Source organism: Lynx canadensis, chromosome C1 (assembly GCF_007474595.2).
Source record: "Lynx canadensis isolate LIC74 chromosome C1, mLynCan4.pri.v2, whole genome shotgun sequence".
Taxonomy (NCBI): domain Eukaryota; kingdom Metazoa; phylum Chordata; class Mammalia; order Carnivora; family Felidae; genus Lynx; species Lynx canadensis.
In genome coordinates this window covers 94,987,132-95,006,799 of record NC_044310.1, presented here as the reverse complement: position 1 = coordinate 95,006,799, position 19,668 = coordinate 94,987,132, and the positions used below count along the sequence as shown (strand labels likewise).

At 56.1% G+C, this 19,668-nt stretch overlaps 1 protein-coding gene across 4 annotated transcripts; it reads left to right on the top strand.

The window, feature by feature from the left end:
• The first annotated feature begins 144 nt into the window (after positions 1 to 144).
• Positions 145 to 14,217, top strand: INKA2 (inka box actin regulator 2). Of its 4 annotated transcripts, none has more exons than XM_030326428.1 (3): positions 145 to 303; positions 7,852 to 8,484; positions 10,857 to 14,217. In XM_030326428.1, the coding sequence occupies exon 3, from the start codon at positions 10,857 to 10,859 to the stop codon at positions 11,655 to 11,657; it is 801 nt and encodes a 266-aa protein (XP_030182288.1). In that variant the 5' UTR covers positions 145 to 303; positions 7,852 to 8,484; the 3' UTR covers positions 11,658 to 14,217. The 4 variants fall into 4 exon arrangements, with proteins under 4 accessions (XP_030182288.1, XP_030182289.1, XP_030182290.1 ...); XM_030326429.1 differs by having other exon boundaries at positions 7,852 to 8,506; XM_030326430.1 differs by having other exon boundaries at positions 7,852 to 8,516.
• Positions 14,218 to 19,668: the final 5,451 nt, after the last annotated feature.

The window sequence follows — 19,668 nt, the reverse complement described above, 5'->3', positions numbered from 1 at the left end:
GCCCGCGCCCCCCCGTGCGCCCTTCTCATTGGCTGAAGGCATCCCCCCTGAATTCTCATAGGCTGTCGCACTTTTCCTCCGCCCCCCGCACGGACCGCGCGCCGCGCCAGCCAGGGAAGCTGCTCTAAGTCCGGGCCTTGGAGCAGAGGCTCGGCTCGGCCCTGCGAGAGGCGCGGCGCGCGGGGGCCGGGGGCCGGTGTTCCCACCCGGGGACGCTCTTGTGGAGCCGAGCCCGGCAAATGGGCGCAGGAGGAAGAGAGCAGGGAAATGGACTGCTATTTGCGCCGCCTCAAGCAGGAGCTGGTAAGAGCGCAGCAGGCGCCGGGGGCCGGGAGGACTGCTCCGCCCCGACGGCACCTGGCCCCCGCCCGGGGCCGGCCGGGGAGCTGGGAGTATTCGGGCGGGGGAAAGCCAGAGAGGAGGACACGGGCAGGCAGAGGGCAGGGCCTGTCCCGAGGGAAAGGGCCGCGAGGAAACTTGGAGCGAAGATATGTGAGTGAGGCAGACGCGAGCAAGTGACGGAGACCTAGCGACCCCAAACCCAGACTGAAATGCGCCCAGGGAAGTCGCTGGAGAAACGGGGGCACACTCCCAGACGGACAGACGCGCGGGAGCGGGACGCCCGGGCCGGCTTCTGGGGCCGCTCGGGGCGCCGCGGAGCGCGCGGGGCAGGCGGGGCGCGGGGAGCAGGGGCCGGGCGCGCGGGCCGGAGGGCAGCCGGGGACCGCTGGCTCGCGGGGAGCTGGCACCGCCTGGGGCCCCCAGCCCCGCCGGGCTTGGCAGAGCTGGCGCGGCTGCGGGGGCAGGCTGGGCCGGCTGTCTGCCCGGGCTTGTCTGCCAGCAGGGAGGGGGCTGGCAGCTGGAAGGGCGGGGGAGGGCCCCGCGCCGGAGGAGGGGCGCCGCCTGGCAGATAGCGAGCGGAGCTGCGGGGGCCCTGCCAGATGTCGGGGCTGGGCGTGGGGAGTGCGGAGGGAGCGTGCGGAGGCCAGGGGTGCAGAGGTCGGGAGACGGATCTCAGTCTGGGACCCGGGCATCACCCAAGTCGGGGGCGGGGTGCTTCCAAAGCTCTGTGAGGCTGATTCTCGCCGATTTCATATACCACCCCCAACCCCCCCACACACACCTGCCACCTTTCCTGTTTCTGCAACCACCCGAATTCACACAGATATGCACACCCCCCACCCCGGCCCCCGGGCCCACCTCTCTGTCCACCCAGCTCCTTCCTGTGTCTTTGCCCCTGCCTCTTTTTGTCCCCTTTAGTGTCTTTAGGAGTGGACCTCTCCACTCCTCACTTTTCTCCCGTCCTCTTTCTTCCCACTTTCCAAAGCCAGGGACGCCCAGGCTCTCAACAGCAGACCTGGACCCATGACTCTCCAGATTCCGTGACAGACTCTCCCACTAAGGCCTGTAAACTCTACACTCCCTTCCAGCAGCCCCCCCCCCCCGGAAACTTGGCAGCTGTATCTGGGGCCAGTTTTTGGGGGGGAGGGCAGCTTGCAGAGCAGGTGTTCTCACTGATGCTTCCTGGTCAAGGCTCCCAGGCACTCTTCCTGTCTGTCCCACTCCAGGGTCTGCCTTCTCAGGTCAATGGTCACTTCTCTGGGATTTCCTCCTCAAGCCCTTTTTGTGGTGACGCACAGACGGTAAAGTTACCCAGAGAAATGCTGCTTCTGGGAGGGACAGAAGAGTCTCCACTGTGTTCCTTCCCACCCTCATTTTCACATGCTTCTCGTGTCAGTTTCGGATGGTCAGCCCCAGTCCACACATACACAATTCTGACTCTTCCCATTCATTTGTCCAATACCAGAAAGAAAGGTCAAGGTCATCACAGATAATGTCTGAAGTCCAAGGCCCATGCTGAAAAAAAGAGAATCAAATAGAGTCCTCTTTTTATGCTTGGAATCTGGGACCACACCACCCACCTCAGGATATGCCTTAATAGAGGGTTTGTGGGTGTTCCTGGCATAGGCTTGAATTTTAAAATCCTACTGATTTGCATTTTTTATAGCACCCTAGGTGGGAGGGGGGGTGAGGGGAGGAAGACAGTCTGTGGATGCCAGGAGAATAAAAAAGGCAAATAGGAATCTGCACTGAACTGAGCTCCAGGTCTTGATTTGCACCCTCTCCTGCCAAGGACTTGAGCCCCCAGTCCCCGGGAGGAGGAAGGGGAGAGGCTGAAGTCACTGAGCTCCCCATTAGCTTTCATTTGGCCCTTTGTCTGAGCAGCTTCAGCCTTTGACTCCCTTGGCGAGGAAGCCAAATGCCTGGCCTGGGGCCCAGAATGACACTCAGATGGGAGAGTTCTGCACCCTCCCCCCCCCCCTTGGTGCCCCGCCTCCTCCCCGGTGCCAGTCTGCCCAGAAGTGAGACAGAGCAGAGTGACAGGCAGAGGTATTAGAGTCTCACTCACTCCCTGACACCTCAGCCCAGTGCTTAGGTAGCTGAACCACATCTCAGTGCCTCAGTTTTGCAAATGGGAGTAAAGAAGAAAGTAGAGCTGAGTTAGCCCGTCTGGGCCCTTTGGCTCCCCTAAGGACTGTGGGGATTGAATTCAGTGCACCTTGGTTGTGACTGGGGTGGAAGGTTCTTGCTTTTTATACCCCAGGTCTGTAACAGGCATACAGTCGTTTTATGTCATGAGCTGGTGAGGGTGGGGGCAGGCAGTAGGGCTTGTGTGTTTATCCTAGGCAGAATCTTCCCCACCGCCGCAGAGGAGGGCTGTGTGTTGCCTGGCTTTGTCCTTAGGTTAGTAGATGCCCAGGAAGGACACTCATGTAATACTCGTCGAGTTCTACATTCATTTATGCCACTAAATCCCTTCAAGAAGCCTGCGTCCTACAGACGCTGGGTTAACCTGCTGGAAAAGGAAACATTAACAGGTTGTAAAATAATTTTTGTTAAGGGTGTTCTGTGGCCCTGTCCTTGGCTCAGAAAATCTAGATGAGAAAAGTGTGTTCCTGAAGACCAAAGTAACAGAATTCCTTAATTTCGTGGAGCAGAAAGTTCACACTGTAGGGGCGTCTGACTTGGGCTCAGGTCATGATTTCACAGTGTCGGGCTCTGTGCTGACAGCTCAAAGCCCGGAGCCTGCTTCGGATTCTGTGTCTCCCTCTCTCTACCCCTCCCCTGCTCACACTCTGTCTCTCTCTCTGTCTCTCAAAAATAAATAAAACATTTAAAAGAGTTTAAAAAAAATTGCACTCTAACAAGTGAGCACTGTGGGGGGCGGGGAGGCTAAGGGTTTGGGGATCCTGGCTTGATTAGCTTGATGTCTAGAGAACTGGCCTTTTCCCCCTGCCTCGAAGAGGACAGAGATCAGGTTTCAGGGATGAAATGTGGCAGGAGAGTAGCAGCAGCTGACACACTTCTTCATTAGGATGAGGGGGTCAGGGCTGCAACAACCCAGCAGGGAACATATCTCTCTCCCCTCCAGCCACCACAGAGGGGCCCTGCACGGACACAAGGCCTTGGGACCAGCTGTTCCTACACACTCCTCCCTTGAGGGCTTCCAACAAATGGGGTAGACACAGAAACACAGAAGAAGCAGACATAAGATGCTCACGGGGTTTGCCTCATGAGTCAGTATCAGTGGAAAGCGAATAGAGTGTGTAAAGGTTGAGTGATAGGGGCTCATGAAGTCCAGCCATGCCAGGAAGGCTTCCTGGAGGAGGAGGAGGTTGATGGAGGCTACCTCCTGCAATATCTGTCCTAGCTTAGGCATGATGAAGCAGCAGAGGGGCTTCTCTTGGGCTGGAGAAGGTCCTTCTAGAACAACTTGGTATTCCTAGAAGGCAGTTACCTGGCCACAAGGTCAGGAGGTTCTGACATGTGGAGGAGGACCAGGACCTAAAGGCAAGAAAAGGAGCAAAGAAAGTGATGAAGAGATATGGGAGGAATAGCCTTCAGTTCTCGGCCTCCTTTGATGTTTAGAGCTGGGGTCGGGTCCATAAGCGAGGAGTGTGGAGCATGGGATTCGGGGGCAAGCCAACTTGAATTCCATCCTGGCTCAGGATGTGACCCAGGCAGATTACTTAACCCCTCTGTGCCTTGTTTTTCTCATCTGTAAAATGGGTTTTTTTTTAAATACCTACCTGCTACAGCTGCTGTTAAGATTAAATGATTGATGCCTGTCCTTAGCACATAATACCACGCACATTGTGTTGTAGGCGCTCAGCAAACACTGGATGGATTGATCGGGCTGGTGTGCATGAGTCATTCATTCACAGAACACATTAATGGAACTTTCCCTATGTTTAAAGCACTTTACCAGACACTGGTACTGTAGTTACAAATATAAACAGACACAGATTCCGCTTTCAGGGAACTCGCAGTTCAATAGGGGAGATGATGATGATAATAATAAGTGTTGATGTTAACATTTATTGATATGCTAGACATATAATGTATCATGTCACTTAATTGCCAAAGCAACTTGGAGATGTTGTACTTCCATTGTTCTCATTTTATAAATGAGACATGGGGAGGTCAAGTGACTTGGCCAAGGTCATCGAGCTGGTACGCAGCAGAGCTAGGGCTCAAACCCAGCCAGCCTGACTGCAAAGCTTGCACTCGTAACCCATGCATGCATGCATGTGTCCAGCAGAGAGACAGAGGGTGCTTGCTACGTGAGAAGCACAAGTTCAGTGCTTTGAGAAGGGAGAAATGACCTCCAGCCAGGGGATCGGGAAAAGCTTTGTGGAAGAAGTAGCATTTGAGCTTGACCTTGAGGGATAAGCAGGGATGCGAAGGGGAGGAAAACCGCATTCCAGGCAGATCACGAAACAACAGGAGTGAAAGGCACCGAGATGGAAGTAGCAAGGACGTCCGGATGCCTTCTGGCGGGGATGTTCGAAGACTACTTCCGTCTGGTAGAACATAGGGTATGTGCAGAGAAAGAGTGAGCAACGGGGCTGAAAGAGTTGTTGAGAGCAGTCTATGGGGCACCTTGAATGCCATGCTAAAAAGTCTGCTCTAGGGGCGCCTGGGTGGCGCAGTCGGTTAAGCGTCCGACTTCAGCCAGGTCACGATCTCGCGGTCCGTGAGTTCGAGCCCCGCGTCAGGCTCTGGGCTGATGGCTCAGAGCCTGGAGCCTGTTTCCGATTCTGTGTCTCCCTCTCTCTCTGCCCCTCCCCCGTTCATGCTCTGTCTCTCTCTGTCCCAAAAATAAATAAACGTTGAAAAAAAAAAAAAATTTTAAAAAAAAAAGTCTGCTCTTCCCTCTATGCACTGCAAGAAGCAGGCCGAGAACAGTGCCCTGGGATCCAGGAGGTGGGTGGTCTGGGGCGGAGGGTGGTGGGTGGGGGGAGGAAATGGAGGCAGAGGCTGAGTTAGGTGGTTATCACAAGAGCCCATGAAGGAGAGTATGAAGGCCTGAACAAGAACGAAGAGGAAGGTTACTTCTGGAGGCCCCCTGGATGCCCAAGGAATTGGGACTGCCTGCTTTGGAGAGGAGCTAAAGCTGTCAAGGGCGAAGGGCGTGGTGAGGCTGAGAGGCAAGCTCCCCGCAGGGTGAGATTGTGCCCCTCTCTCCACGTGTCTGCCTCTTGCCCAAGCGCACGAGTCCCTGTAGATGGTTCCGTCGAGAGCGGGCTCACCCATTTCACACTTCCTTCTTTCTTTACCCTCCTCCCTCCTCCAGCTCTTTGGCACAGTTTCTATTTTACCTTCCTGTCGTGCGTTCCCGCCAAGAGCAAGGGACTGTGAAGGTCCCTATTCACTGGACTGCAGAATGGGCCACTTGGCAAAAGCGGGGCCTTTTCCCGTTTCCGGCCCTGAACCTCCTTGTAGCTTCCAGAGGGGCTGAAAGGAACTGTGTGGGGATCTTGTGAGTAATGGGGGTGGGGGCAGCGAGGCAGGGCCCACTGCCAGGTCCGCGGGCAAAGCTGGAGCCCGCGTCAAAGGATTCTGGCTGAGCGGGGAGAGGGCGTGAGATGGACGGATGGAGGGCGCAGCTGTGGGATCAGTCAGGGGCCTAGGAGAGGGCTTGGGAAGGTTGCCGAGGATGCTGGTGTCACTTTCCCATCCCCATGCCTCCCATACCACAAAGGCCCAGCGAGTGCCAAGGGAGACGGTGCTGTGCATGGGCAGCTGACCCCACACTACCCCTACCCCTCGAAGGCTCAGTGCTGCAGGGCCAGGATGGCGGGGTCTGCTTCCTGGCGGCATCTTCCCCCTCAGCTCCAGACAGTGCTTTTTCCTTCTTCAGATGATTCAATGAAGAGGCACTGTCAGTGGAAAGGAACTGAATTAGGTCTTGGAGTCCCTCCAAGACTTCGTGCTCTTCCTCCCTGTATGATGGTAATTGCACTTTGCATGTCAGATTGGCTATCCTGGTTTCTTCTTGCAACAACCCCGCGAGGCTGAGAAGTCAGATCGTGATGACTCGGAAAGCCCACTGGGCTGGAGCAAGAGGGCCAGGCTTGGGGTCCCGGTCCTCCCAGGAATCCTTCCCAGTTTTGGAACCCCAGGCAATAGATCCACATTTCCACCAGGGGCGCTCAGGATGACATTAAGATCTGATACTCAGATGAAAACCTTTTCGTTTTAGATCCTTACTCTCTGTTTATGGCAAGTGCTATGCGTTTCCTATAAGTTCCTACAGAAATGCATTTATGTATACAAACAGACTTATGTAAAGCATTAAATGGGAGACTAGGTGATGAGGAGATATGGTGAAAACCACGCAGGAAGTCCAGGGAAGAATGTCGAGGAAGAAAACGAGCATCTCGGATCCCGTTTCTTCATCCATAAAGCAGGGTCACCAGCTTGCCAGAGTCACCGTGGGGTCCGGCAAAGCACGACGGAAGGATGCACACCGCATACACACAGGGGATCAGCATTTCACAGCCACCGCCCTCTGCCCGAGGTCATGCGGCCCAGTTAGGCAGCTAGGACTCCCCTGGGGCTCCTCACAAACACCAAGAAGGTGCCCAGCGCCCATCCAGCTGGATTCAACTGCACCAGGAGAGACTAAAGTTTGACGTGAAGACCATATTTAGAATGAAACATTTCGAGGCCCAGGAGGTGCTGAGGGGCTAGGAGGTGGGTGGTGGCGGTTGTGCTTGTGAGGAGGCCTGCGAGGAGGAAAGAACTTCCGTGGTCTTTCTCAGCAAGGAGCCCCACACCCTGGGATATGCTGTCAGGGGCAGTATGTTCGATGGTGGAACAGGCCAGTTCCTGCGCGTGCGCGGCAGTGAATGTGATTGGGGGTGGGCACGGGGTGGGGGGGTGGCTGCTAGACCCACTGCCACTCGGACTAATCAAACCAATTAGATCCTCTTAGGACCTGTCCAACCGACCCCTGAGGGCAAGCTGGGTATGACTGGGTCCCTGTCCTGAGGGAGCACCGGAAGCCCTGGCACTGGGAGGCCAGAGAGGAACTCAGTCCCCTACAGCCTAGAGATTGGGATTAGTGACGACCATTTCTAGTTGGGATTTTCTCTGGCTCCTCTCCTCTGCTCCCACCCCACGCTGCTCCATCTTGGGTTCCCGAGGCAGGAGAAACCCTGGGATCTGAGAAGGTCCCACGCCCCGAAGACAGCAGCTTGCCCTCTGGCTCTTTCTCCCTGGGTGACATCATTCCCCCTTGGGGCCAGGAAAGGCAGCTCCTCTCAGTCAAGACCCAGCTGATGCTCCTGCCTCTCCACTTCCCCCGGCCCTCCCCGCTTCCCACACTTCCTCCTTCTCTCGTCCTCCTTCTCACAGTTGCCTTCTGCCCTCAGTGTCAGCACCCTCGCTGGTGGGCAAGAGGATGCGGAGCTTTCCTTTCCTTCCTTGCTCTTCCTTTGGAGGGGGCCGGGGGGAGGACAGAAGGGACAGGACAAGAGCTGTGTTTCTCCTTGATCCCACCAGGTAGATGAATGGAGTCCTGTCACGACTGTGTGTTAAGGTCCACTGAGGAAGACGTGTTCTGGAAGTTCTCAGGAAGTCTTAAGATAACCACCAAAACTCACCTCCAAGCCACGTATAAACACTCACCTAATCTGTCCAGAGCTGCGTGAGGCAGAAACTCGTATTCCCGTTTTGAAGAATGGAGAAGTTGAAAAACGATTTAAATAACCGTCCCGGCCACACAGCTGCTGCTATGTGGCAGAGCTGGGATTTGAACCCTGTTCCATTTGTCTCTAGAAACTAAGACCTTAACCAATACAGAATATCATTTTCCATAGGGGTCTAATTTCACCTCCTGTTGACTTGACTGGGGCCTCTGTGTTATGAGCAGTTCCAAATTCATACATACCCACACATTCATTCTCACTGGAAAATGGTACAAAATGTCAGCATTATGTCTTCAGGATTTTTCCATACTGGAAGAGACTGAATGGGGTCATTTCATTCCTCTCACTGCCTCTGACCTGGACTGTGTTCAGCCTTCTGGAAGGATGCCTGCAAGTTCAGGCTTCTCGCCTGTTGGTGAAATGAAGCCTTGAGCCGTGTCCCTGACTCTTTCTCTCTGAGGAGTGCATTACTGCCTGAGGGCAGCAGGTCTGGAGACACAGGACTTGGGGTATTCAGTGGTACTCAATAGATGTTTTATGGGTGTGTCACAGGGGCAAGGTGCTAGCTGGGTTCTGGGGAGGCATAACAACGTGTAGATCTCAGACCCTGCCCTCGATGGTAAATGCTCAGTGAATGTTTCATGAGCAACTGAGCATTGAAATGTGGAGGCGGGGGGAGGGGCTGGGCCGCGTACAGAAATAGCACGACAGACAAAGGCACTTGGGGTGTCACTGATGACGTTCTGACAGCAGCAGGGGGTATGCATATGGGAACAGTGACATGCTTCTGAGTGGCAAGTGACAGGATCACAGGAGTGTGGGAAGACTGAGCTGGTGGCCGGAAGGCCTTCGAGGAGGGTTCTGCATTCCAGGAGATGGAAAAGCAGATGTGAGACCTCTGGGGACAGGAAGAGGGGCAGAAGGTGGAAACAAAAGCCAAACGGGACTCTGAGGTCCAGGTTGGGGTGACAAGGAAAGGGGTATGAGAGAAGGGGCAGAAAAAGGGAAGTCAGAGAAGCAGTTTGCGGGAAGGGACCTCAAGGAGGTTGGTTTGAGGCTTAGGGTCTCCTCTGACTCTGCCCTGGGTCTTCCCAGCTGCGCTGAAATGCCTCCAAAAGGAAGGTCTCAAGAGGCCGGAAGCCAAAGAGGTCAGAGCAATGGGCCATTGGCAAGCGCAGCCACCTCACAGGCTGTCATAACTGCCACTCCAACGGAGCCCGCTTCCCGGGGGGGGGGGGGGCCGCTGGGAGGGTCTGGCAAATCCCAGGGTCTCCAGGGCTCCCACCCACCACACTCAGCTGAGGCCTCCTTGCCTTCAGGGACACTCAGTCCTCCAGCTGCTTAGTGCTGCTGGCTCAGGAGAGTCTGGCCTGGTCCCCTGCCCCTGCCCCTGTCAGGGTCGGGGTTGCCAGGTGAGGGTTTGACCGCAAAGCCTGAGAGTGTCAGCTGCCAGTGCAGTGCCTCTGTGCCCACCCTCCCAATCCCTCCACCCCTGCACCCTGTGGGCTTAGTTCTGTGCATTATGACCAGGCTGGGCGGTAAGATGATCCCCACGGGTCTCTGGGGGGCTTAAGAAACAGATGGTCCCCTCACGCGAGGGCTTTTGCTCTTGGTAACACGAGCAGATCCGGGGAGGGAGCCGGCGGGACTAGGGCAGCTTGGGCCGTGAATGTTATCAGACCACGCATCCCCTGCCCGCCTCCAAACTCGGCCCTCACCCAAGTCAGCCTCTCAGCCCCTTCCAGCTGGCACCTGGGACTCGTGCCTTCGACACCCGCAAAGGGGCTGGAGGGCTGGCCCCCAGGGTCCCCACTCTTGGCCAGAGCGGGGGAGCCACTTGGGCTGAGAAGGCAGGAAGAGCACCAGAGCCAAGTGTAAGTGCAGCTGAGAGGGGGAAGGCAGAGAAGGGCCGGGAAGGGCTTCTGCACACAGGAGCATCCTGGCCTCCTTGTCTCTCTCCTGAGCGGCCAGATGTGCACAGCAGTGAAAGGAAGCCCCCGGCCTAGCCTTTTCCTTCGGGAATCTGAGCTCCTTGTCTTGCCCTCATGTCCTCCAGCCTCCTCCACCGCCCTGGGGAGGGCAGAGTAGCCTTAAGGCCCAGCTCCTCTGTCCAGCCATCTTGAGGCAGGCAGTGCTTGGTATATAGCATTTGGAGCAAGGTGTCCTGTGTCCAAGGCCCAGCGATATGACCTAGATGACCTTAGGCAAGTTACTTCACCTCCGCCATGGTTAACTCACTAAAATGAGAGCACTAATGGCAACCTCACAGGGTTTATATAAAGATCTTGAGACGTGATGTGCCTAGAGCAGGTAGCTCAGTTCCTATTACATAGCGAACATGCACAAACTGCTCTTATCGTGGCCATCATCATCGTCATCGTCATTGTTGTCTCAGGGAGGCTCGCAAAGAGGGCGCAGCACCTCGTAAAAAGACAAAGACGGCCACCACCATTTCGCGCACCCTCTTGTATCTGCGTCGTCTCGAGCAAGCTACTCACACGCCTCCGTGCCCTCATCTAGTACTAGTCACTACCTCATAGACTAGTTGGGGAGATTAGCCACAGATCCATTTATATATGTGTCTGTATTTACATATATGTAGCTGAGGACAGCACCTGCCTTAGCACGTTAGCTGCCATTAATATGATTTCCTTTAACTAGCCATATGGGCGTTAAGATTCCTCCTCTCCCAGCTCCCATCTGCACTGCACTGGGCCCTGTGGAGGTGGGGTCAGTGGAGGGGCTGGAATGACCCCAGAGGTGTATGTTTGGGCGGGCGTCTAGGTTCAGGGCCAGTAAGGGGCAGCGCTTCCCCAGCCCCCCGTGGCTCATGGGCCTGTGCATTTCTGTCCCCTGCAGATGTCTATGAAGGAAGTGGGTGATGGCTTGCAGGATCAGATGAACTGCATGATGGGTGCGCTGCAAGAACTAAAGCTTCTTCAGGTGCAGGCAGCACTGGAACAGCTGGAGATCTCTGGAGGGAGTCCTGCCCCAGGCTGCCCTGAAAGCCCCCGGACACAGCCCCAGGCCCCTGCCAGGCCCACGGCCTGCTCCTCCTCCAACCAACCTTTTGGCACGAAGTTTCCGTCCTGTAGGAGTGTCTGTGGGAGGGATCTGGTCCCCCTGACCAGAGCACAGCTCCCAGAGCACCAAAGCTGTGCCCAGCAGGGGCCAGAGCTGGCGGAACCGGAAGACTGGACCTCCACATTGATGTCCCGGGGCCGGAATCGACAGCCTCTGGTCCTAGGTGACAATGTTTTTGCGGACCTGGTGGGCAACTGGCTGGATTTGCCGGAACTGGAGAAGGGTGGGGAGAAGGGGGAGGCGGGGGAGCCCAAGGGGGAGAAGGGCCAGCCCCGGGAGCTGGGCCGCAGGTTTGCCCTCACAGCAAACATCTTTAGGAAGTTCCTGCGCAGCGTGCGGCCTGACCGAGACAGGCTGCTGAAGGAGAAACCGGGCTGGGTGACACCCACGGCCTCGGAGCCCAGAGCCGCCCGCTCACACAAGGTCAAGAAGCGGAGCCATTCCAAGGGCTCTGGACACTTCCCCTTCCCGAGCACTGCTGAGCCCAGAAGGGGGGAAAGTCCTTCCACAAGCTGCCCCAAGGCCCTGGAACCCTCACCCTCTGGCTTTGATATTAACACAGCTGTTTGGGTCTGAATCCTAGAGACAGAACGTTGACTGAACCCAAAAGGTCCAGGTCCCCAGTGCTGGGCCCTGGGAAGGATGGGGGGAGGGGGGCGGGTGCTATGGCTTTCGAAAGCCTAACTCTGGGTTCCTTTTTCCCAGGAAGGAGGGAAAAGAAGCGAGAGTGTCTGGAGTAGGACTAACAGGCATGTGGTTGGTAGAGGCTGTGGTGGGGGCTGGCTGGTGGGGAGATGAGGGTTCCCGGACTGAAAGAGAGATTGAGAGAGTGGTGCTCACCTTGGGGCTGCAGGTGATGAGGGGCATGGGGCAGGAGACCAGGAAATTCTTACATTCCTTCACTGCCCCAACTAAACATTCTGTATGGGTTAGGGCACTGGGGCCTCATGTTCCCCTAGAAAGGCCCCCAATAAAGACCTTGGCTCCTGTGTCCCCAACCTTATAACCGCTGGCATCCCTGGCAAAGCACTGCTCCAGGCACAGGCATGAAACCCCAGCCCTCCTGGGATAGGGATCAGCGGAGAGGAAACTTCCCACTCCCACCTCTCCCTGTTGGCCTTCAAGATTTCAGCCCATACCTGGATCCTGGGAAATGGGCCTAATAAGGAGTGTGTATAAGGAGTACTCGAGGGAGCCCTATGTCTTTTCAAAAGCACAGGAAAGATATCTGTATAGCACTTTAAAGTTTGAAAGCCTTTTCATATACCATATCCGTTATCTCCTTTTGAGTAAGCAAGTAAGGCAGTTTAGCCCCCTTTTCCCGATGAGGAAGCAAGCTTAGATATGCCACCTGCGGGCAGGTGGCAGATCAGCGCAGGGCTGACCCAAGGGCTGCAGCAGGGCCCTGGAGGCACAGGAGCTCCTTCCCCAACACCCCGCCTCCAGCACTGAAAGCCCCCCTCACCACCTCCCTCCCCCGCCCAGCTCCGGACGCAGGCACAGGGCGTTCACCAGCGAGGCCAAGGTGGGCCCATAAGAAATACACCCCGTGTTTTAGATTCCCAGCTCCACCCCACGATCGGGCGGCTGGGGGAAGGGCGGCAACTCCGCTCCCTACTCCAGGCGCCTAAAGCTTTCCTGGAGCGGCGCACGTGGCTGTCCGCGCCCCCCCGGGGAGCTGCCGGCCCGCCCACGCCCGCGGGGACCGCCCGCTGCTTGGGAAAAGACAATGTGGGTCCCTGTTTGGGCCGGCCCGCCCTGGAGGCACTCCCCCTCTCCCCGCCTCGCTCCTCCAGACTGAGCTCCTCTCCGCTTGATGGAGGGGAGGGGGGGGGTGACAGCTGCAATTAGAGGCAAGACGGCTTCCCGCCCTCGGCGCATTAACAAATTGGAGAAGAAAAATAACAAGAAAGGCTCTTCCTGCATCCTGGACCCCCGGAGACCAAGCTGGAGGAGGAGGCTTAGCGCAGCAGCAGCACAGCGGGAATTGGGGGGCGGTGAGGATCGCGCTCAGATCCCCACGCAATCAAATCGTAGAAGTTTTTGTTGGCGGAAGCTACGAGGGGAAGGTGCTAATTTCATTCATTTCCTTGAGCGCTCGCTATCTGCCAGGCAGTGTGCACAACTTGTCTTTCAGACTTCAGAATGACCCTAGAAATGATTGTCTTCCCAGTAAGTGGGTGGAAGCCCTTGGGGGTCACATAGGCTGCCCAGATTAGGCTTCTGGCTCATGGAAGAATCAGGATTGTCTGGCCGCAAAAACGGCCTTTCGTACTCTCCCTGAAGTTGGCCAGTTGAGGCAGCGCTTTCTGGAGGAGCAAGGCCCTACCCATCCTTTCTGTCTCCCCACAGAACTCTGATATTTCAGTCCTGGGGGAAGGCCTGTTGGCTGTGGCTGCCTTGGTGATGGTGGTGCTGTGTGCATATGTTCAGTGTGTGTGTGTGTGTGGGTGGGTGGGTGGGTGTGGGTGTGGGTGAAGGCTCCTCCCACTGGGTGGTGGTGAAGTCACCAGCTCCCAGTTCGGAATGATTCCGCAGGAAACCAAGTCCCCTCTTGGCCATTCATCTGTGACTCATCTGTTTTGTGGACCAGTCATAACAATCCAGACCCAATTGAACAAAATTTTATGAACATCTCCTAAAGGCCGGGCATCGGGACAGGATCAAAACACAGCAAGGAAGAGGACCCGGTTCCTGGCTCAAGGGGTTCAGTAAGAAGAAACAACTCTTTACCCATCAGTTAGCCAGAAGGGATCCAAGGGAATGAACTCATTTTAACTGGGCCAGAACAAAACCATTAGGAGTGACATTTGCTGGCAACAGAATCCCCAGGCCTGGGGCAACGCTATCGCCATCTTTGCGTTCGTTCGTTCACGTTTCCTTCTCGCCTCACTCTGGAAGTGGCTGCTGTTGCTCTTATTCTGCATGGAGAGGCCCTGGGAAGTCAAGCAATTTGCCCAAGGTCACAGCCACAGAGCTGGGATTGAAACGGTCCCGACAGACTTCCGGCCTTGTGCTGTTCACACTACCCCACAAAGTGTCCATATCTGCTCCAAAGCCAAGTCAAGAGCAACAACAGAACCTGTCCTCCCCATATTATCCATGCATGGATAATAAATGGAATGCTTATTGTCCACTGGGGGAATTTTGCTCTGGTCTTGACAAGGGCTGGTAGAATGCCCTCATCACTAGGTCATGCTTTGCTAATGAAACACAATTCACTTACACCCCCTGCCCCGCACCACTAATTTTTCCTTTTCCCTCCTTTTCTGGGCTTTGGTCGTGACAGGATGGAGACTGTATTCCACTGAAGCTGAGGGGAGAGGTGAATGGGAATGTCTGGGGCCTACGGGGATGTAGGAAAAGTGTAGGGGTGGGGAGCAGCAGGAGGAGGGGGAGGTAGGGAAGGTAAGCAGAGGGAAATTGACAGTTTAACTCTGCCCCTGGGGCTCATTTTATGGTTAATTAGGACATGCAAATAAGCTGGAAGCTCATCTAATACCCTCCCTGGCACGGGGCCCCTCGTCACACCTGGCCCACTTCCCTGGCAGGTACGGGGGACCCCCTGATTGACCCAGACATCTGCTCAGGCCCCCACCTGCTTCTCTGTGGCTCTGTGGTCACTGTGTCTCTAGATGTTCCCTGACCATAAACAGGACCTAGAAGAGTCCCTACCGGGCCTGCGGGATCTCCTGGCTTCCTTTTTCTTTCCAACCCTTCAGATCCGGGACCCCTCTTTCCCGGAGCCCCCCACCCCGGCCCACCAAGAACTTCCCCTGCACCCAGGTTAAGATCGGAACCCCAACTTGCCCAGAGGAACAGAGACCTGCTTTGGCTCTGTCCCCACTACATCCCGCTTCCTCTCTGTGGGGTAGGGGGCATCCCTGTTTTTCCCAAGTCACACCATTTCCTACAGGGCCTCCCTAAAAGCAAAAGCACAGCTTGCATCTTGGGGAAGCAGGGGCATGTCTCCAGCTTTCAGGGTACCTCAGGTCACTCCCCGACCCAGAGTAGCTAAGGCACTTCTGCCAATACCATGGAATGAGCACTGCATTTGGGAGTCAGACGGGATTTCTGTCCCTGTCAGCTTGAGCATGTTGCTTAACCTGAGCCTCATTTTTCTTGTCTATGACATGGGGGTAATGCAAGGCTGCTGGAGATTTAAAGGACATCATGCATGTCCTCCATGCAGGAACGCGGCAGAAGCTCTGGGCTGGACCACCTGACCTTCAGTTCAGGCACGAACCACGTGTCCCAGAGCAAAACCGCTGAAACAAAACAACAACAACAACAAAACTTTCATGGAGGCTCGGTTTCCTCTTCTGTTTAAAAAAACGTATACGGGCCCTATTACCTCACAGGATCGTGGCAAGGATCAGAGAAGACAATAGGTTTCTCTATTGTAGAGAAGACAACGTACGACATTTTTGTACGTTGTACAAATATTATCCCAGTGGACTGTTATTTGCCAAATGGCAAACAACTGACACTTTCTCATGGAGGATGGCGTGTGTGGGGAGGGGTGTGGAGAGGGCCGCAGGGGCTGCTTGAGGACCCCACTGCCCGAGGATGGGCTCTAGGGAACACCGCCAGCCCCTCCTGTACCCAGCTGTCCCTCGCAGTCAACCGCGGGCCCTCACATTCCTGGCAAGGACTGGAGAGCTGAATGAGCCAAGTTCTGATGGCTTTCAGAAGAGTCCAGCCCTGATCTGCTCTCTGCTCCCTAAGGCCTCAGTCGCTAGAGTCTCTGCCAAGCCCCACACTTCACCCTGCCCCTCCCCTCAGTCGCCCTGGGGACTAGTGGCCTAAAGGTGCTAGTGGCACTCCTGCTAGAATCCCCCCCCTCCACCCCCCTGGATGGGGTGGGAGGCGCCCCGAAGCCGCCCCTCGCAAGAGGTGTCAGGGGCTCAGGATGACAGGCCTGGAGGAAAGGCCTAGCCAGCCCGGGGGGATAAGGGCAGGATCAGGACCCCAGACTGCAGTCACCCCCTTGGTACTATTTTCTTTTTACTTTTATTATTTTTTTTAAACTAAGTTTCACACCCTCGTTCTCCCTCCCCTTCTAGTGTCCCTGCCCCCCAGGTGTCTCTGGAGGCATCCTGGTGTCCTGGTCAGAGAGAGGCCTCTGAGGAACACTGAGGGAGGGGGCCCTTGGGCGGGGGGCGCCTACCTCTCCACACAGTGCTTGGGGCGATACTAATCTGACAAGGGACTGTGACACTTCCCCTTTATGCTGCCTCTTGCCAGGTCCCTGGCTGCCTCAAACTCTGTATACTAAGGCCTCAGGCCACAGCTGCTGCCCTGGCTTCCACTCCACAGAATCCATTCTCTCTAGATATGCCCCTCTGGGCATGGCGCTCAAGAGGACCGCCCCATTCCAGGGCCTAGGAATCACGGCCAAAAACTGGAGGCTTGCTCCACACCTCCACCCTCTCCTGCCCGTGACCAGCTCTGGGCTGTCTTCCCCTACCCCTCTGGTTCTCTCCAGTCCGGGGAAGCCCCCTAGCTGCTTCCAAATGGTCAGGGTGGGGTGGTTCAGCTCTCAGGGGGCACTGCTGTAGGGGGAACGTGTCCTCCCTCCAGGGGCAGAGGTGCATTCTGCTTTCCTGTTTCTGGCTCTGCTCCCCCCCACCCCCACCCAGCCCCGGCTGCTTTCCCTTTCCTGCTGCCTTTCCCTCAGCCCCCTTCCCGTCCTCATCGCCTCTCAGGAGGCCGCAGCTGCAAGGAAATGCTCCCCACCTTCCTTCGCCTTCGGGGGAGAATAGGGGAGGTGAGGGCAAGGTCTTCAAGGTACTGTGACTTCATCCTTAGCCGGCCTGATTTGCCTGGTGTCTGGAGGCCCAGCCCTCCCCCAGCAGACCCCAGCGGACTTGCTCCGCCTCCTCTGGGGGCACTGCTCCCCTCCCCCAACCTCTGCTCTATCTTCCAGGGCCCTGTGCTACTGAGTGGCTCTCTGCACTGGCTGGTCTCCGAGACCCAGGTTCCCCATGGCCTCAGACTGGCTTTTTACTCAGCTTCCACTGCAGTTCAAAGAGCACCTCCTCTGTGAAGCCCTCCCCGGGGCCCTTACCTGCGCCTGTATACCCAGCCATAGGAACCCCTTTTAAAATCGCCCTTTCGCATGTTCGTCTTCCCCTCTAGACTGTGAGCACCTCCAGGGTACCAAGTACTCATTACTCATTTCTGTATCTCCCACACCGAACACAGTCCTCAGGGCGAGCCCTGGGCTGAGCCCGGCTCTTGCGTCAGTAAGGCCCGCCTCGGTCAAGGCCCCCTCAGCCGCTCCCAAGGCCCATTGCTAGCCCCGTCCCTAAGCTGTTGTGCATGCCCTCTGTAACCCCCTGTGGCTTTGGCTTCTCCACGCCAGCTGCCCAGGCCAATCTTGTTCTCATGCAGGCTGTCCAGGGGCCTCAGTGTCACTGGGCTGCCCAGAGCTCGGGCCCTTCGGATGGCCACCACGGCCGCTTCTCTCCCAAGCCTGCTCAGTCCCACATGGGCCCCAGTTCCCATTTCAGAGGATACTGCTTTTACCCCGTCTCCCAACGGTCTCCCTTTCTGCTCACTACCTCTCCCCCATTGCCATTGTCCGTTTGGCAACGACATCTGGCCCCAGGCGTACTCTACCCAAGAAGTTTTTCCTAACCTGCACTGCCAGGGATCCCCACCCCTCCCGGGGACATTGAGTCTGCCGGATTCTCCTTCCTCCATTGTACTTATGGAGGCTCAGTCAGGGCGGGGCAGTGGGGAAGGAAGTTGAGAGTTGGGTGTTCAGGCTTCCCTACCTCCAGCCCCCACTACTGGCCACAGTCCAGGCATTGTCTCCCAGGGACTGAGCTGCCCACAAGGCAGCATTCGTAGTCATTTGCGTAGAAGTGGTGGGAAAGGGGAGGGTCTCAGGCATAAATTTGCTTTAAAAAGGCAAACACACACACACACACACACACACACACACACACACACACACACAAACCCAAAAAACCAGATTCTTCCAAATGGGCTAAGTGTAGCTCCCGAAATCCCTACACGGACTCAGGCTTGGGACTGGAAGGCCTGCAGGCTCTCACTCCAAGCCTGCGACGTGCACGGGCCACAGCGACAGCTCCAGCTCCGCAGGACCAGCCTAGGGAGCCTGCTCCTTATCACAGGGAGCACTGGGCCAGACTGACTGAGGCAGGTGCTAGAATCCCTGGTCGGAGGTCCCAAGCATCTGTTAAGATAAGACCATTTATATCCCAGAAAACAAGGGGTTAGGCTCTCCAGCAGAGATTTCAAGGGCCCAAAGAATGCCAAATCCGCTGGCCTTGGCTTCAGGACCCCGCTGGGAGTGTGGGGATCAAATATCTTCTTTAAACTCCTCCATTACATGCATCCCCTCCCAGGAAAGCAGGCAGAGCCCAGTGCTTGGCCCATAATTCCACGTCCTGTTTTCCCACCTGGGAAGGCTGCAGGCTTTTCCCTTCATCCCGGCGGCTCCTTCAAACTCCCCAACCCGCTCAACCCTGGGGATGGGAGGGGCAAGGTGGTCGCAGCGGGGGAGGTGGTGGTGGGTGGGTGGGTACAGTGTGGCCTGTGCCTTTCCTCTCACCCACAAGGGAGGGCCTGGACGATGGGATCTTGGTGGGAAAGCTGGCAGCTCCCCAACAGCAGCGAACTGAGGAAAAACGCTCCCTTACTCGACTTGTCAATCACGCTGGCAGATGCCAAGGGGAGGGCTGGGAGGGACAGAGGCTGCTGTCTCACGCGGGGGGGGGGGGGGGGGGAGTAAGAGCAAGAGCAGGGGGAGGGTGTGAGGGTGGAACTGAGGGTGGCTGTATGCCCGTGAGGAGCCAAAAGGTCTGAGGGGGGCACAATCAGGTCAGAGGAACAGAGGAACAGAGTTAACAAAGGAGATTTTTCTCTTCAATCCTCTCCACTACCTTTGTGTGCCCAAGTATTAATGCTGGTTCTCTTAGCTTTCAGGGCACCTGGGAGGTTCAGTCGGTTAAGCGTCCAACTTCAGCACAGGTCACGATCTCAGTTTGTGGGTTTGAGTCCCGCGTCAGACTCTCCTCTGTCTTCCTCTCTCTCGGCCCCTTCCCTATGTGCACCCTCTCAAAAATAAATACACATTAAAAAAAAAAGTAGGGGCGCCTGGGTGGTTCAGTTAAGCGTCCAACTGTAGCTCAGGTCATGATTTCAGTCTGTGAGTTCGAGACCTGTGTCAGGCTCTGTGCTGACAGCTCAGAGCCTGGAGCCTGCTTCGGATTATGGGTCTCCCCACCTCTACCCCTCCCCTGCTTGCGCTCTCTCAAAAATAAATAAAAACATAAAAGAATTAAAAAAAAATAAACTGAGCTCTTGTTTGCGAATGATCACAACCACATGACTCAGATCATTAGAGAAAGGGTTTTGGAAAACGAAGTGAGGAATGAAGACTGAAAAGACCATTAGTCCAGGGGGAGTTACTCTTGCAAATCCAGATCTCTTCTGAAATTTCCCCGTGCCCACCTTCTCGGTGGCACCTGAATGAACAGCAGGCCCTACTTTTCTAGCTCTCCCTACTGGAAGGTCACCTTCTCCTTTCAAGGCTCGCCACAACATGGTCCCG

Bases quoted from the DNA above. Each gene is read 5' to 3' on its own strand.
- INKA2 (XM_030326427.1), top strand. From the start codon at position 268: ATGGACTGCTATTTGCGCCGCCTCAAGCAGGAGCTG. The intron at 304-10,856 runs GTAAGAGCGCAG...TGTCCCCTGCAG, and splicing joins GCCGCCTCAAGCAGGAGCTG to ATGTCTATGAAGGAAGTGGG.